This window comes from Manis javanica, chromosome 5 (genome assembly GCF_040802235.1).
Source record: "Manis javanica isolate MJ-LG chromosome 5, MJ_LKY, whole genome shotgun sequence".
Classification (NCBI taxonomy): domain Eukaryota; kingdom Metazoa; phylum Chordata; class Mammalia; order Pholidota; family Manidae; genus Manis; species Manis javanica.
This window is the reverse complement of record NC_133160.1, coordinates 21,181,892-21,200,312: the sequence shown is the minus strand read 5'-3', so window position 1 is coordinate 21,200,312 and position 18,421 is coordinate 21,181,892. Positions and strand designations below refer to the sequence as shown.

The 18,421-nt window shown below is 44.2% G+C and overlaps 1 protein-coding gene across 1 annotated transcript in view; it reads left to right on the top strand.

Moving 5' to 3' along the window:
- The window catches only part of CNBD2 (cyclic nucleotide binding domain containing 2), a 64,479-nt gene that overhangs the window by 1,019 nt on the left and 45,039 nt on the right, over positions 1 to 18,421 (top strand). The window contains exons 2-8 of the mRNA XM_037012695.2: positions 377 to 514; positions 2,827 to 2,880; positions 4,876 to 5,039; positions 7,830 to 7,986; positions 8,465 to 8,616; positions 9,832 to 9,970; positions 15,681 to 15,795. Of these exons, the coding sequence (XP_036868590.2) occupies positions 377 to 514; positions 2,827 to 2,880; positions 4,876 to 5,039; positions 7,830 to 7,986; positions 8,465 to 8,616; positions 9,832 to 9,970; positions 15,681 to 15,795 (919 nt within the window). The remainder of the gene's footprint in view (positions 1 to 376; positions 515 to 2,826; positions 2,881 to 4,875; positions 5,040 to 7,829; positions 7,987 to 8,464; positions 8,617 to 9,831; positions 9,971 to 15,680; positions 15,796 to 18,421) is intronic.

Genomic DNA, 18,421 nt, shown 5'->3' with positions numbered 1-18,421 from the left:
CCATCTGAGTCCAAAATTCAGGCTCTCTGCATCACCCCTCACTGCCTGCAATTATTTGGGCACATTACTTTCCGAACTGAAGTGAAGGACTTGACTTTTAACTAGAACTGTGCCAGTTAATAACTGGCTCCTGGGAGGGAGGTGCCCCCATTTGTAGTAGCTGCCAGTTTCCATGGCACAAACACTCCCACCATGGCAATTTCAAGCTACCATCATGATTTTAACAGGCTTGAAAATGCAAACTTTCTGAAAATGTAACCACTATTCCAGCATACCACTGCATTTAGTCCTATTACATATCACCTTGTTCAGCTCCACCCAGCTTGCTATTGACTGTTGAAAACAGAGTTTCCACTTGTTTGCTTTCTTTCCACAGGGACTGTACAAGCTCACCATGGATATCATTGTGATGATCCGAGTGTGTAAAATGTTCCGCCAAGGCCTTAGGGGATTCCGGGAATATCAGATCATTGAGACTGCTCACAGAAGGCACCCTATCTTCTCCATCTGGGATGTAAGCAGCAGGGCTTAGCAAGATTATGAGGACTCAAGGGGGTCCAATAAATAGCACCCCACTTCCCAGTCCAAGTTCTGAACCGAGAAGACCAAAGATTAAGCAGATGGGAGACCCAAATGCCACTTTTATTAATGATGAGAATATACTGGAGGTGACTTGTGTCATCAGACAAGAGGGTTACCTAATACTGAAGCCCAGAATTAGACAGCTTTACACACCCAGTTGCAGGCAGTGGCAGACCAAGGCAGGTGTCCACTGCAGTAGCAGGCCTTCCTGCCCTAAACTCACAGCAGAGAAGGGCAGAGCAGAAGGTGGGCCCAGAGGGAAGGAGAAGAGATGATCATGCCCAATTTTTCCTTCCAAATTCATCAAGGAGTATAAGTCACTCCTCAGTGTGGAAGGAGAGAAGCTGGTAGTGTTCTACTAGTAAATTCCCTCCATGTGAAAAGGAACATTAGGAGTGGGGAAAAAGCCATTTCCATTCCAATGGTGATCAAAACAGACAAATCCAGGAGTCACAACAGGCACTTTCATCATCTCTACCTTATTTCGTGTCCCCCAAAAAACTTAAGCAGAAAAGGAATATTTGCAGGGTCCTGCCTACTCTGATGACCATGCTTTCTAGATTTTCTAGAAGATGCCAATTTCAAATATTTTATTCCAACGGTAGATCACAAACCCCTTTTGGCTCAGAAAAGTTGATCACCATCTAATAACTTATTCTAGATCCCCAAAGGTGTCTTCATTGCTGTTCAGGGCTCCAAAGTTTCCCCAGCCAATACTGGACAATCTCTGCCCATTTTCCTATTATACCAAGAGTGACTAGATCCAACCTCTGCCTCCCCCTCCCCCTTCATCCAGTGATTCACTCCAAGAAATTTCCCTAAGTAGTTTCTGAAGTCGAGGGGAATGAGGGTGATGGTGGAGGAAAGGAAATTGGTCTTAGATTGGTTTCTAAGGGATCCGCAGGTAATTTAACTGTGTGTATGGCTGAGTTTAAGATACAGCAAGGAGTAGGGTCTGCCTGAGGGCCCAAGGAAAGGAAGGGCATGCCACATCTAAAGACATTCAAATTCATATGTTTGAAAGACACTATGCTGGCCAAACCAAACATGCCTGCAGCAGATTCTGCCCTTGGTTGGGCCATGAGATGGGAAGGGATGGAGTAGAGTTATAACCTAGGGTTAACTCTCAGGAAGGATATTTTGACTCATGGTGTCACGTGATAAAGAAGCAGTGGCCCCTGGAGACCAGGACTCTTCTGTTACCAGACTGGGGTTGGTGTGCAGGCAGCTGGAAGCTGAAGACCAGAGTGAAGCTTGTCATCTGGGGCATATGAGGCTAGGCCTAATGATATTGCCCAGTCAGGGTGGCCTTGAGCAGAACAAAAGCCTCTAGAGGCAGCCTGTATGGGTCAGATGGCTGCCAGGCAGAGAGCTGGGGGGCTGGGGTGTAGGGTTGGATGGAGAGCCACACACCAGTTTTCATCAGAGTATGTGAATCTGGATCTTTCTGAGCACCACTGCTTTCCTTCATTGGCCTTCCTGAGAAGCACACAATACACAAACTATAAATTGGAGGAGAGGACAGGGATCTGAGTGGGCTCTGGGGAAGGACATGAGGTATGCCTAGAGAGATAAATGAGTGTGGCCCAGGAAGGTGGTATGGTGGCAGGACCTTGTTTGTCCCTTTCTTTTCCCCCTACAGATATTTCCCTCTCTCCCTGACTCTTTCTGTACCCTTTCTGTACATCCTCTCTGCATCTGTTAAAGACAGGGTGGATTAGTTCACTTCTAAGATCTCTTAACATCTCCTTCTAGACTCTAGACTAGGATCTTGGGCAAGTTCCTTAACCCCTCAAGTTCCAAGTGAGGCTTAATAATGCCTCCTTTGTCCTGATGTTGAAATAGAGTAAGATCAGGAAGATGTGCCATGCGTGGCTTGTTAGAGGTACATAACAAAGCTTGGCTTCAGCTATTCCTTCCTTTGACCCATCTTTTGTTTCTCTATACTTGCCCATTTGTTTGCTTCCTTTCCCTCTTCCTTTTCTCTCTCCATTCTTCCTCTCTTTATCCTCCTGCCCCTCCCCACCCCCAGCTCTCTCTGCCATTGTTGTCAATGCTGCTCTCAAGTATCATGCTGGGTTTGAGCTTTTGAGCAGAGGTGGACATGAGGGGGTTGGCTGGCAGGAGGTTTCTATGGCTTCTTGCCTCTCCCAGTGGTCCAGGTACACAGGAGTATTCAAATACAGAATCCCAGGAGCAGTCTTGCTGATTCTCCTTCCTCTCCCCCATTTCTTTGGTTTTCAGGATAGAACGCAAGGCCGAATCACATTTGATACCATGGACTTCGTTGCAGAGGAGGTATGCATAGCTCTGACCTTGCTGCTTGGAATTTTCTTTCTGCATCATGCCCTGGAGGAAGCACTGGGTTGGGCACTGGACAGCGGGGTTCGTTCATCAGTGCAGGTTCCGCTACCAACCCAGTGTGTCACCCTGAGCTAGCCACTTAGTTTTCTCATCTATGAAGTAGCTCATCTCAGTAATCCCTTCCAGTCCTGGCATTTCAAGACTGTAGCCCCCTGAACCTATTGCTTTATAGCTGAGCAGAACCAGCAGGGGAGGGCTCCTGCACTAGGCCCTTGTGCCAACAGCAGAAGGCAAAGCAGAGGCTATGAGAGCTCCACACAGGAAATAATCAGGGTAGTGGGGAAAGCCCTGGCCTGGGCCTGAATCTGGCTCTGCCCCAAACTCTTTGAGAAACTCTGTACACCTGTCCCCTGCCTGGGTGTTGGATGGCCAGTCTGATGTTTGACCAGGGAGTGCCCTATATTTGGGTGAGGCTTTGGACTGTGTAACTTGTTCTTTGAATTTCAATAATCATTGTTATCTTCCTAGCTTCTCCTTACCAAATCCTGGTATTAAATTAAAATTTGAAATTAAATTTAAAAATTTAAGGGATTTACCTATTTATAGGGAAGATCTGAAGTTCTTACCAGTATAGACCTGACTTAACTCTAGCCTGGAGTAGCCATATTGGTTTTTCTCCCTAGGAAAGGAGGGAGAACAGAGCTTTGTAACTGGTACCAGGACTGTCCATGCCACCCTGGCCCATGAAGGTGTGGCTTGTTGTCCACCTCTCCTGGGCATGATGTAATTGCTCATGCCCCATTGTGTATGAAGCAGTTAAGTTATTCAAATTCTTAATTTTTCAACTTTCCAGACTGGCTGTTGTCTGACACTGGACATTGACGGTTACCCAAGTTTTGCCTTTTAGACAGGAGAAACTAGGGGCCTCTCTGAGAGCCATAGAACTCTAGAGATGGGTCAGGCATGAAGGAAAAATCCATCATATAGGCAAGCCTCTCAGCCTCTTCTATGAGTTGTGTCTGATCCTGGCAACAACACAGAGGTGAAGAGTGGAGACCCAGTTAAAAAACCTGTCCTTTGAGTGACTGCTAATGGGTACCAGGTTTCTCTTTAGTTTCTCTTTGGAGTGATGAAATGGTTCTAAAATCAATCATGATGATGTTTGTACAACTCTGTGAATACACTAAAAATTATTGAATTGTGTACTTTAAAAGATGAATTACATGGTATGTGAGTTATATCTCAAACTTATACACACACACACACACACACACAACATGCCTCTCAGGACAGCACTGGGATTGTGACTGAAAACTAAGGTTGCATGGAGGTAGGAGGGTAGGGAATCAGACCATGTGGGGCCCCTAGGCTGTGATATGGAGTTAAGACTTTATCCTAAGTGCAATGGGCAGCCAGTTGGGGGGGGGGGGGGTGTTAACCACTCCAGTACTATTTCCCTAGCATGTGGGAGCAGTGGGTGATTGGGTAAATTGGCCTGCCCACTGGTCCAGGAGTCCTGGTTCATGAGAGTTAGCAAGTAGTCTCTGTTGGTTCTCTTCATACCTTAATCTCTTGTGTAGCATGCCAAAGTATAGGCTGAGGCAAGGGAGGTCTCCCCTCTGCATATGAGGGGCCCACATTGACTGGGGTTTGTATGTCAGTGACTGGCACAGGCAGCATGGTCAGTAGTTGGGGTTACAGGCCTTGGCATGTAGCAGATCTAGGTTATAGTCCTGCCTGAGTGTCTACATCTGTCAAATGGGAATAATAATAGTGCCTTGCTTCTTGGGCTGGGGAAAGGAAGACGCAGTGGGACGATGTGTATAAGATGTGTAGGCTAATGCTGGGTACACAGTAAGCACTCATTACATGTCCACCACTGCTGTATGGGGAGTGGAAAAGCATGAAAGCTGGAGTGTAGGGAGTTGCCTGCTCGCCCCTGGGAGAAACTGCTGGGTCCTCTGTGTCACTCTGACCCTCTCTCCCCAGGGTCACTTACCTCCAAGGGCCATTCAGATCACACAGAAGAAGCCTTCCTGGAGGACAGAGGAAGAGATCCATGCCCTCTGTAACCTGTTGCAGGCTCTGGACAGCTACCGCAATTACTCAGAGCCCCTGCAGCTGCTCCTGGCCAAAATCATGCGCTTTGAACGGTTAGTGAGGGTCACACTCCTTGGCCCTGGGGCTGGGTCTGGATTGGCCAGGAAGAGGCTGGCTGAGAAGGCTGTGGCAGGTCTGCTGGTTCCCTCTATGGATTGCCAACTGTGAATGGCCATGTGTCAGTTCCCTTAGTGCTCATTCTTAACAGTTCTAGCAGTTTATCCCATTCATTTATTAGGAGTCTACCCAGGATAATGGAGCCCCTGAATCTGATGAGGATCTGGACCAATTCTCTCATTTTTCAAATGAGGGAACTGAGGCTCAGAGGGGAAAATCGACTCATCCTATGTCACCCAGATAATAGGCAGCAGAATTGAGATGCGAATCCAAGCCCTAAAAAGTCCTAACAGGCGATTATACTGCATACAGATAGGAACCAGGGCAATGGTCTGTGAACTTGGATGAGAAAAGTGTTTATCTGTATTCTCATTAACTTCTAACTGAAGTTGGTGGCTCTTGTGTCTGAGGAGTCCTGGAATCATTCTCTAGCTTCAGGCTCAGCTAGATTCAGGAACTCCATGTCACCAGGGCTTAGCATCTATCTGTCTGTCTCTTTCCATCTCTTGGTACTTCATTCACATATGCCGCCTTCTCAGCGAGGCTTTCCTCTCATAGTGAGATGTCTGCTTCAAACACACCTCTGAATTCCCATCTTTCCAGTTGCAGTCCATTGTGAAAGAGTACTTCTTCCCAGTCCTTCGAGTTAGAGCCTTGGGCTTAGTTCTTTCTGAACCAAATTGGCTTTGCTGGAATCATCAGTGTGATGTTCTGGTTGTCTGAGAGTAAGAAAAGTTGTTTTCCCACAAAGTAAATAAGGGAGCAGTTAGTGTAAAAAGGTGACCAAATGTTTGGTAGCTAAAGGAACAGATTTCTGCTACTGGAGATCTGAGTTCCAGTGCTTACTTAAGTGTGACTCTCTGTGTGCCCTTCAGCAAACCTTGGGCTCGTTTTCCTCACCCCAGAAATGTAGGTTGAGTTAGATGGTCTCTGAGGGGGTTGCTGGCTCCACCTCTAGAGTCTACCCTTGAAGGACGCTGGCCATGCTCTTTCATCCACAAAGTCTCATTTCCTGGCTGAATATGCCTGTCTTCTCCCGTCTAGTCACTGCCATCTGGGCCATCTCCTCTTTCTTGTGTTGACAAAGCCTCTGGTTTGTACCCGAACAAGCCCACAGGCTGAAGGGATTCTGAGACTAACGGCTGTTGCCTAATGCTGTCCTCAGAGCATCTGTCCTCTGATCCCTACCCGCAGGCGTGAATGAGGCCAGAAAGTGCTCTGGGAGCTCAGAAGAGGAGATGTTGCTGTGGGCTGGGTCAGGGAGGGCTTCCTGGAGGAAGCAGAATCTGAACTGAACCTTGAGCTACTGAAAAAATTTGAGCAGGTGAAGAAAGAAAGCTGTTCCAGGTAGGGTGAGCAGTGTAGATATATTGATGGAACAAAGGAAGGTCATTTGCCCTGAGCAGAGGGTTGGCTCCCCACTGCTGGTGGATCTGGTGAATCAGGAAGAAATGGAAGTTGTCAGTGAGGTGGGGAAGGAGGAAGAGGAGGACCTGCTGAGCTTGGAGTTGAGGGAAATGGCAGTAGTTTGAAAAACATTTCACCCTGCCAATGAGGCACTTCTACAAAGGCCAATGACTTGTCAGTGGAGACAGAAGTGGTGACTTGGTGGAGACGACAGGCAGACTTTTATGCTCCCCATTGCCTTCTGGGTAGGTTCTACAGTTAGCCCAGCTTTTTAGGTCTTTTATGATTTGACCTGGCCAAATTTCTTTCACACTGCTCCCCTGACCACCTCTTCATCCCCCATTTTCCTCTCTAATAGAGCTTACTGTTACTCCCTTGAATGTGGCATTCCTGCCACCTCTGTGCCTTTGGACATAGTAGTCCCTCTGCCTGGGACACTCTTCCATCTCTGCACCTGGCTGACTCCAGACCTCATCCTAGAGCCTTCTCTGGGCCTTCCCATGCTGAGTTAAATGCCCTTTCTCTGTGCTTCTGAAGTAGCCTGTGCTTACGTCTCTTAAAGCATTTTTAAACCTTATTTAATTCCTATACTTGATTTTCATTTCAAGGACAAAATCTGTGTCCTTTATCATTGTGCCCAATAGACAATTGGTATTTGTTTAACTTACTGAGTGAAGGAAGGAAATGAATGAATATTGAAGTCATATTTGAACTTGCATTTGAAATGCAGAAGCTTTCCTCCTCTGAGCTTAAGAACTAACTCGCAGTTTGCTCTGGACCTGAACACACCTGTATCCTAACAGTTCCCTGTTGGATAGTGAGCTATTGGGGATCATAATAAGACTGTTTATATGTCTCTTTCTAGGCGTGCTCATCTGCATTTTACAGACAAGAGAAACTGAGGCTCAGAGAGGAGATATGAGTTGCCTAGTGGTATACAGCTAGGGGCAGGATTTGGATCCTGGTTTGACTCTAAAACCAGTGCTCTTTATCGTTTAGTTATGCATCCATTGCTCTCAGCATTCATTCATTCCTTAATTCAGTAAATCCTGTTCATTGAGCATTTACTGTATGCCCAAGCAGACTAAGAAAGGCTCTGCTCTCAGGAAGTTTCAGTCCAGTGGAGGTGGATGATTAGGTAAATGTTAGTGAAGAGGTCAAGCTGGATGGGGCTGTGGCTGGGCTGTTCTGAGGTCCCTTCTTGTCCCCGTTTGTGCTTTTGTACTTCAGAGCGAAGAGCACAACCAGTCCAGATTACCTCAGAGCAGGGACCAGGCTCTGTGTTGCAACCAGATCAACCGGCCACGGTCTTTTCCTAGGTTTGGTCGCAGGCGTGTGATTGTCAAGAAGGGACAGAAGGGCAGCAGCTTTTATTTCATCTACCTGGGTACGGTGGCAGTGACTGAGGACGAGGATGACAGCAGTGCCTTCCTGGACCCCCACCCAAAGCTGCTGCACAAGGGCCACTGTTTTGGGGTAAGCACAGGGGAAGAGTCTGCCTTCCTGGGGTGGGTTCCATGGTGTAACGGGAGTCCTGCTAGAGCCTCTTGGCCAATCCCAGTCCTGCCTTCTCCTCTGTGCAAGTCATGAATCCCAGTGCCCTTACCTGTCGATGACAATTGGGTTGGACCAGGTGATGTCCAAGGCCGACTGTTTCATCTGTGATGTTGAAGTTGTACATTCCCTGTATCACCCCTTAGAGATGCAGTGGTTCCTCAGCAAGGTCTCCAGCTTTCTCTCTCTGGATCCTGTTCCACAGGCAGCATATTAAGAGGCAGGGGAGTGGGCCTACAGGAGTGGGGAGTGAGCAGGAGCACAGGGTGGGCCAGGGAGCCTGCAGCCTGGGAAGGAGAGATTTCTGCGGGGAGATGGAGGCAGAAAAGAGGTGTGCAAAGCTGTGAGCAGAAACCCAGAGGTGGCTTCTCACTTACCTTTGCCCCTGTCCATCCAACAGGAAATGGGCCTTCTGACTTCTTCAGTGAGAAGTGCCACTGTGGTCTGCATGGAGGAAGCTGAGTTCTTGGTCGTCGACAGAGAGGATTTCCTTGCTAATAACCTGGACAAGGAACTTGAGAAGGATACTCAGCACCGGTTTGAATTTTTTAGGTAACTCCATTGTGTCTTCCCCCTGTGTATATACTAGGTGCCTGACTTTGTTCGAAGTCTGGTAGGAAACACTGTGTGCTATTCGGTCTGTTTGAAATGCTTTTCCATACCCACCTCCCACCCAGCTTCTCTGTCTAGCAAACTGCTTCTTTGTATGAGAGTAATAATAGCTAACGTGTGTTGGGGAATTCAGTCCTGAAGCAGTTTATTTTTTCATACAATGGAAAAATAGGGCTGAGTTCCATTGTCAGTTTTTAGGCTTGTCAGTCATATAACCCTAGATAGGTCACTTCAGTTCTCTCTGGGATTTAGTCTCCTGCTCTGTAAAATGCAGATAATGATTCCTCCCTTTCCCAAAGTCATTGTAAGGATCGAACGATGTGATTATGGAAAGTGTGTGGCCCAGTGCTTGGCCCAGTAGGGTCTCCTGCGGTGGTCCTGCGTTCTTTCTCGTTTCCCTACCCTTTTCCTCTGGACATGACACTGATCCTCTTCCCCTTTTGTGCCCCAGATGGCACTCAGTGTGCCTGTTGAGGCCTGAGTCACCCAAGTTCTGAACTCATAATCTGTTGGAGTTGAGAAAATAAAAAATGACTGTTAGCTTCCTTGTGGGGCCACAGATGGGGAGGGCAAGCTCATGACTGGTGGTGTATGAGGTCAGGGGAAGGGGTGGCCACTGCAGGGTGGGCCTTCAACCCCATAGAAGAAACAGGCACAAAAAGGGGAGTACAGAATTCTCCCACCCTGTGGTCCAGGGTTGAGTATTTGAAGCCAATAGGCAGGAGGAGACAAGTTGGAATGAGCTGCCCAAACCAAAGGCAGGGCCAGCACTACTGGGCAGGGGGACAGAATAGCCAGTGAGTTGAAGTGAAGAGCTCTTGAGGACATTCCTTGAACTAGCTCGGTGAAGACTAAGTTAGGGGGTGGTGGAGCTGGGGAGAGGCTCTTGGAGTAAGGAGCCAAAGTGGGAGAAGCACAGTGCTGCCCCAGGTGTAAGTGAGCAGCTGCAGGGGGGAGCAGTGGGAGGGGAGGGCCCTGAGAAGAGGGCAGAGGGAGCAAAGGCAATAAGTAATAGGAGACTGACGGTGGAGGGTGTGTGAGATCTTCCACCTCAGGCATTTGCAAGTACAGAACATGTTCCCTTCCTGGAAATTGCTAAGAGCTGCATACCTTCCAAGTAGGAGGGCATGAATTCTAATAGGCTTTTCCTCACAGGGAGATGGATCTGTTTCAACCATGGTCTGATGAGAAGCTCTGGAAGCTGGTAAGACTGGGGAAGATGGAGAAGTTCTCATATGGGCAGCTGATTTCAAAAGACTTTGTAGAATCATCCTTCATCATGTTTGTCTGCAAGGTGAGAGGTCTGGCATCGGGGGGTGAAGCCGAGAAGAATGGGCCAAATATAATTTCCTGTGACCAGACAGACAGGTCTGGGCCCTGTTTTGTAACATTTCTTTTTCTGAGCTTCCATGTCCAGCTATGAAAGGCAGATAACACACTTTGGCTTCCTTCTCTCAGGGTTGCTGTAATCTTTAAGATACATAGCTGATAGAAAGAGGGCCAAGGGGTACCCCCTCCCTGAGCTCATATACATGTTTATTTACATACAGATACATATTTAAATTATGCCTGCACTAGATTCTGAGGGCAAAGTTGTCAATGCCAACTACCAAGTTGTAATGCTAAAGCTAAAAGGGGTTTCCATTTAATGAATATATTTTATACTAGGGGGAGAAATAGTTTGCCAATAGATTACAAATCAGATTTAATAATATTAAATTTATTGGGAAAAGATTGAATTGGGATACACCTTCATTTGTCAAATCGTGGTTGAATTGTGACTATAGATTGGCCATGGATATGATAGTTCAGCCAAAGTCAACAAAAGCATTCTGTGAGAATCGATTGGCTATATGGAATTTCCAAATAAAAGTATGGCATACTTTATTGTTATTTATAAATTGTGTGTAACACTCCCTTTATAACAGTAAAATTTATAGACATGCATACATTTCCCTGGAGAGCTGGTTGTTACACTTAACTGGCATCACCAGCTAATGTAATTCTGGGCTCAGCCCCAGAGAACAGAGTGAAGCCTAGCTAATGTAAGCAGAAAGGGATTTTTGCAGGATGCTAAATGGCTAAGAGATTTACTGGTGAGGGGAAGGCCTGAAGGAAAAGACCCCAGATTGAAAATGACTCCAAATGAGAGTCCAGCCACTGCCTCCACTGACAGAGTAGATGCCTTGCAGCTCCAAAACCGAGCCTTCACTGCAAGGAAGCTTGGGAAATGTAGTGGTTGGTTTCCAGCATCTACACACTGAAGGGGATTGGATTCACAGGATCTGACCCAGAGGAGGGTGGGGATGAGGATGAGGTCCTTGCCAGTTGAGGGGTGTCTTGCCAATGTGTTTCAGCCCCGGCTCAGTTCACTATAGATTCAATGAGACTGAAAAATTACAATGGAGTGTTCTTGGAGTGAAAGGGTTTGTACCCAACTTTATTCCCATGGTGGCAGTTCAGTCACTAGAATCCTGTCCACTCAGAGCAAGTCTGCAGGCAGCAAGCAGGTCTCTTGCTCTGGGCCTCTCTGGCCCTGCAGCTGTCTCGGTCTCTGTCCTCGGTGCTGCCACCATTCCAGTCTCTGCTCTCCTGCAGCCCTGCAGCAGCCCAGAGCAGTGGGTGGAGCTCTTTATATAGAATCAATAACAACATATTGCCCATACATGTGAAGTGAGCAAGCTGACCAGGGCCAGGTCAGAATCCTGGCCATAGTAACTTTCACTTGCTCCACAAGGGGGATAGCTTGGTAAGTCTGGAGGATCCTGATGGTCGTGTGTGGAGAGGTGGGAGAGAGCTTGGAAGAGGAACTGACAGTTGAGGGCCCTGAAGGCCAACCCAGATAATTTGTAATTCCTTCTAGTCTTGCCAGTGGGTTTCAGCCCCAGGCAAATTCGCTATGGATTCAATGTGACCAAAGAAAATGACAGTAAAACGTTCTTGGGTGAAAGGATTATACCTAACTTTATTTCCAGGTGGCAGGTCAGTCACTAAAATACCATTCACTCAGAGCTGGTCTACATGCAGCAAGTCGGTCTCTGCCTCTGGGCGCCTCTGTCTGTACAGTCATTCCCACACAGCCGTCCTCTGGGCCTCTGTCTTCCGCGCTGCCACCACTCCAGCCTCTGCTCTCCTACAGCCTTGCAGCCCTGCCACCGTGTTGTACCCAGAGCACTGGGTGGAGCTCTTTTTATAGACGCAACAGCCATGTATTGCCCACAGGTGTGCAGTGAACTAGTCAACCAGGGCCAGGTGAGAATCCTGGCCACAGGAACTCTTATTTTATCCACACTTCTCCTCCTTTGACATCTGCTTCCTCTTCCCTAAAATTTTGGAATGATCACCCCCAAAACCAAGAATGTCATGTGTCACCAAATTTAACTCTAAGCTCTGTTGCTACTTTATAGCCAGGAAATATCAGAGGGATTAGTGGTGAGGGATATAAATTTGGGACCAGCATGATGATTACATTCTGACCAGGAGAAAGTTCTAAATCTATTTTAGCTTCCATTTTTTCATCTGTAAAATGAGGCTATTTACCATGTAAAGTCTGTAAGGATGGGAGTTAAGTTTAGCACATACTTATCCACTTGCATTCATCTACTCCAAGAGAATCTTGAAAGGTCGTCGCTGGACCAGCTGGACTGGCAGCACCTGGGAATCAATAAGACATAAATTCTCAGGCTCACCCAGGAGCTATTAAACCCAAAACTCTGGGAGCAGGGGTGCGGTATTCTGTTTTAATAAGGCTTCCAGGTGGTTTCAATGCACTCAAGTAGGAGAACCCCTGGTTTAAGGGAAGAGTTTTCAACTTATGGTAAACAGATAACACCTAGGATGCATCTTATAAAAGCAGATTTTTGCCTCACACCAGAGATTCTAATTCATTAACTGGTAACCTGCATTTGAATAGGCTTAGAAGGTGATTCTAGATCAGGGGTGCTTGAACTTCATTCTGAGAAAAATAATACAGATGTCAAAAAGTGACAGCAGTTAAGGGGCCCCCTGCCAGCAGATGAGTTTGGTTTGTCCTTTACAGTGTTTTACTAAAAGCTGTCTTAGTCATTAATGTGAAGATTGCAGATAAAATTTCTGATCCTGGCTTCTTTTGAATATTCAGATCAAGCAACACAAGGCTGTATTGTGGTGCAGCCACCTCTGGTTAGAGTTGAAGCACCTGCCCCCTCTAAAGGCACAGCTTTTTTCTCTCATTTTTATTTCTTACCTGGCCAGCTCCTTCCTTGTGTGTTCATCTGCTGAGACCTGGCTTTCCTGACTCCTGTAGTTTACTCATTTGCCACTAGAGGGCAAAATCAGCAGGGGGTGGCTGAGTGTCCTTGTGTCCTGGGAAAGTTGGAGAATATGATTTCCTGCTAGGGCGGCAAACATAATTAATGCCCACACTCAACTCGTTTTGGACAGTTTATCATTTGGGGATACTTGGTGAAATTGTTTTCTCCACAGATACAGATGGGATTAAAGTCTCGAGAGATTTTTCCAGGAGGAAAACTGTTCTGTGTGTTTCTCTAACACCTGCAGTTCCTGATGTTTGTTAAATGAATGTTGAATAAAGCACTAAGCACAATGCCTGGCATATAATAAGGGCTTATTGCATGTTTTATCTCTTCCTTTTCTTCCTCTTCAACAGTAATCTTGAATCTTTAACCTTTTGTATGTCTCTTAGAATTCCTATTTTTAAAAGGTAAAATTCTAAATAGGTGTGAAAAATAAAATTTTAAAGACATAAATTTATTGCTTATCAGATTAGGGAAGATTAAAAGGATTGTAAAAACCCAGTTGTCGATATAATACAAAGATGTATTATAGCAGGCTCTGTTATGCATTGTTGGAGAGAGTATCAACTGGGTTTAACATTACTGGAGGGCAGTTTGGCAATGTGTATGAAAATTTAGAACATACATATAGTTAGGAATTAATCCCAAAGAGAAAATCAAACATGGGTATTATACTAGGATAAACTAGATTATCAGCAATCCTCATGTCAATGAATTAACTAAGATTTATTCCTTTATCTACCACTTGGTCATAGCAAGTCAGCAGAGGGCGTTGTTCCTGGGCGTTGTTCCTTATAGTTACTAAGAACCCTGGACACTGGAGACTGTCTTGACCCATGATCAATAGGATAGGGAAAGGGAATATTGAAAATGAAGCCCTGGCTTTTAAAGTTTCTGAATATCACAAGTCACTTTGCTAAGGAAATTGGCCAAAGCAAGTAAGAAGGGCATGCCTAATTTAAAAGGTAGAAAAGTATACTACTGCCATGTGCCTTGGAGGAGAACTCAAGGATTTGTTAACTGCTTTAATGACCACTCTAGTTATTAAGATGTATGTACAAAATTATCAAAGTTACTACCTTCTGCAGGTCACAGAAACCCAACTTCAGTGGCTTAATAAACAGTAATTATTTTTTTTCATGCAGTAGAGTCTAGAATTAAGCAATCTAGGGCTAGAACCACGGTTCTAGAAAGTCTTCAAGAACCTTGGTCCCTTCTAGCTTCTTCTCTCATCATCCACAGTTTATGGCTTTCATCCTAATGGTCACAATTTAACTATTCCACCTCCAGCCATCACATCTGAATTTCAGGTAGAGAGTAGCAGGAAGGACAACCATAGCTTTCCTGGAAGTTATATCCATCAATCTTCCACTTCAATCTCATTAGCCAGAACTGGGTCACTGTCACTCCCACTTTAGGAGAGTTTAGAAAGGTGATGAGTTTTTTTAACTGGAGATTTTGCTGTCTCTGAGCAAAATCAGCCATATATTGTACTGACAATTTAGAGATAACTAAATATTAATCTTCTAAAATATTTTCTTGAGGTGTAGCATATACACAATAAAGAACTGATCATTAAACTTTACAGCTTAATGAATTTTGATGCATATATATATACCTGTGTAAGCATCACCCAAATCATTTCCAGCACCTCAGAAGCCTCCCTTGTGCCCTTTCCTAGACAAAATCCCCCACAAAGGTAATCACTTTTTGGATTATGTAACCATAGATTTTTCTGCCTGTTCTTGAATTTATGTAAATAGAATCATAGAATATGTGCTCTTTGTGTCTGATTTCATTTGCTCAACTGAATATTTTTAATTTATATAAACTACAGCAGCATACAGAGAATAATGTACAATTAGTAAAAACAGTAATGTAGAACTGCATTGTTTGGCATGAAATAATGTCCTTGATATATTGCTGAGTTTTTAAAAAGATTATAAGAATCTGTTTCATATATATGGACTCATTTATGAAAAATTAAAAAATTATATCCATACATCTTATAAGCTTACAGAAAAAAAATTGAAATAATATTCACCAAGATGTTATGATTTGTTATTGCGAGGTGTTAGGATTCATATAGTTTTAACTTTCTCTAATTTTTCTATTTAGTTTGAATATTTTTTAAACTTTTAATTTTGGAAAGATTTAAAATTTATAGAAAAGTTGCAAAAACAGTACAAAGAACTCCTATATAACCTTAATCCAGATTCACCAATTGTAACATTTTCCCACATTTGCTTTAATATACATAACTATAAATAAATGTTTATAGTTTTCCTGCCTGAATCATTTAAGAGTTAAATATCCTTCATTATACTCACTCACCCTTATATACGTAAGTGGTTATTTTCTAAGATCAGAAAACTGCAGAATAATTATCAAAATTGGGAATTTAACACTGATAAAATACATAATCCACAGTCCATAGTCAATTTTACCAATTGTCCCAGTAACATCTATGGTGATTTTTTTCCCCTGGTGCTGACATTATATTGAGTCCTCATGCGTCTTTAGCTACTTGAATCTTTTTATGATGAATAGGTAAAATTTTCATTAAAAAAAAAAAAGAACCTGAAATCACTTGCATTAAGCAAGAAAAACAAAGCGAGACAAGAACCAATACAGAGTTTATCTTCAAAGCCTGGCCTGCCTGAAGCCTTGCAGATTAACCCTTTTGTTTGTGTCCCTTGATGTGTCCAGGGTAGCTGCGAAGTCCTGCGGCTGATAGATCTTGGGAACTCGCCTTTCTACCACAGGTGGGTCTGGCAGCATCTGGAGCTGATAGACGATGGATCTCTAAAGAGCCACCTCAAAGGTAATCTGGCAGCTGGAGCACAGCAGGGGCGCCTGGTCCCAGCCCACAGACTCTTAGAAGTGTGCAGCTAGGAAGGCCTGGCAGGATGTCTGGTTTGATCCCTCCTTCTGCCAGCTGTGGAAACCTGGTCCACGTGGCTCTGCCAGGTTAGGCTACTGCCCACTTCTCTTTTTAGCCCTTCCCCTTGGTTTCAGGTTCTCTCAGGGACAGAGATGCAAAAATGAGAACTTGGAGGTAGACAGAGCCTGGTTTGATTTCCACTGATTAGCTGGTTGACTTTGACTAATACTTGAAGCCTGTGGGCCTGATTTGTTCATATCTGTCACAGTAGTGTTATGGTTAAGAGCATAGGCCCAGGAGCCAACTGCTTGTGTTTGAAGCCAGGGTCCATCTCTTACTAACTGGGTGATAATGGGCAAGTGACTGTGTCCCTGAGTATCAATGCCCTCAGAATCTGTAAAATGTGGGTTAGGGTCCCTACCTCATAGGCTTGTTATGAAATTAAGTAATGAATATATAAAGTTCTTAGAATACTACTTGGATGTGTTAGTAAAAGTAGATGTTCATTGTCATTATCCCACAGGTTATTAGGAAGACAGAATGAAATCATGTAGGCACAGGGCCTAGTAGTGGCTCAGTAAATGTCTCCTCTTCTCGTGTCAATTCCTTGTCTCTTTTCCACTACCAATGCACTAGAGAAAAGCTGCATCCCTCAATTTTTTTAACAATTTTTTTTTATGTTGTGGCCAAATATGTGTAGCATTAAATTTACTATTGTAACTATTTTTAAGCATACTGCTCAGGAGTACTAAATTATTTAATAGTATTATATAGTATTCAGTAGTATTAAATTATTAAATTATTTAAAACTATTTAATAACATAATGTGCAACCATCCTCACCATCCAATTCCATAACTTTTTCATCTTGTAAAACTGAAACTCTCTACCCATTAAACAATAACTCCCCATTTCCCCTTCCCCTTAGCTTCTGGCAACTAGGCATTCTACTGTCTGTCTGTATGATTTTGACTATAGTAAGTTCCTCATCTAGCAAAATGTCTTCAAGGTTCACCTATATTGTAGTATATATCAGAATTTCTTTCCTTTTTAAGGCTAAATAATATTCCATTGTATGTATATGCAGCATTTTGTTTTCATTTTTTTTTAATTTTGGTATCATTAATCTACAATTACAGAAAGAACATTATGTTTACTAGGTTCCCCCCTTCACCAAGCACCCCCCACAGTCACTGTCCATCTGCGTAGTAAGATGCTGTAAAATCACTACTTGTCTTCTCTGTGTTGCGCAGCCCTCCCCATGTCCCCCACGCACTATACATGCTAATCGTAATGCCCTCTTTCTTTTTCCCCGCCCTTATCCCTCCCTTCCCACCCATCGTCCCCAGTCCCTTTCCCTTTGGTAACTGTTAGTCCATTCTTGGGTTCTGTATTCTGCTGCTGTTTTGTTCCTTCAGTTTTCCTTTGTTCTTATACGCCACATATGAGTGAAATCATTTGGTACTTGTCCTTCTCCACTTGGCTTATTTCAATGAGCATAATACCCTCTAGCTCCATCCATGTTGTTGCGAATGGTAGGATCTGTTTTTTTCTTATGGATGTGTAATATTCCATTGTGTATATGTACCACATCTTCTTTATCCATTCATCTACTGATGGACATTTAGGTTGCTTCCATATCTTGGCTATTGTAAACAGTGCAGCGATAAACATAGGGGTGCATCTATCTTTTTCAAACTGGAGTGCTGCATTCTTAGGGTGGAATTCCTGGGTCAAATGGTATGTCTATTTTGAGCATTCTGAGGAACCTCCATACTGCTTTCCACAATGGTTGAACTAGTTTACATTCCCACCAGCAGTGTAGGAGGGTTCCCCTTTCTCCACAACCTCGCCAACATTTGTTGTTGTTTGTCTTTTCAATGATGGTGATCCTTACTGGTGTGAGGTGATAACTCATTGTGGTTTTAATTTGCATTTCTCTGATGACTAGCGATGTGGAGCATCTTTTCATGTGCCTGTTGGCCATCTGAATTTCTTCTTTAGAGAACTGTCTATTCAGCTCCTCTGCCCATTTTTTAATTGGATTATTTGCTTTTTGTTTGTTGAGGTGTGTGAGCTCTTTATATATTTTGGATGTCAATCCTTTATCGGATCTGTCATTTATGAATATGTTCTCCCATACTGTAGGATACCTTTTTGTTCTATTGATGGTGTCCTTTGCTGTAGAGAAGCTTTTTAGCTTGATATAGTCCCACTTTTTCATTTTTGCCTTTGTTTCCCTTGCCGGGGAGATATGTTCATGAAGAAGTCACTCATGTTTATGTCCATGAGATTTTTGCCTATGTTTTTTTCTAAGAGTTTTATGGTTTCATGACTTACATTCAGGCCTTTGATCCATTTGGAGTTTACTTTTGTGTATGGGATTAGACAATGGTCCAGTTTCATTCTCCTACATGTAGCTGTCCAGTTTTGCCAGCACCATCTGTTGAAGAGACTGTCATTTCCCCATTGTATGTCCATGGCTCCTTTATCAAATATTAATTGGCCATATATGTTTGGGTTAATGTCTGGAGTCTCTATTCTGTTCCACTGGTCTGTGGGTCTGT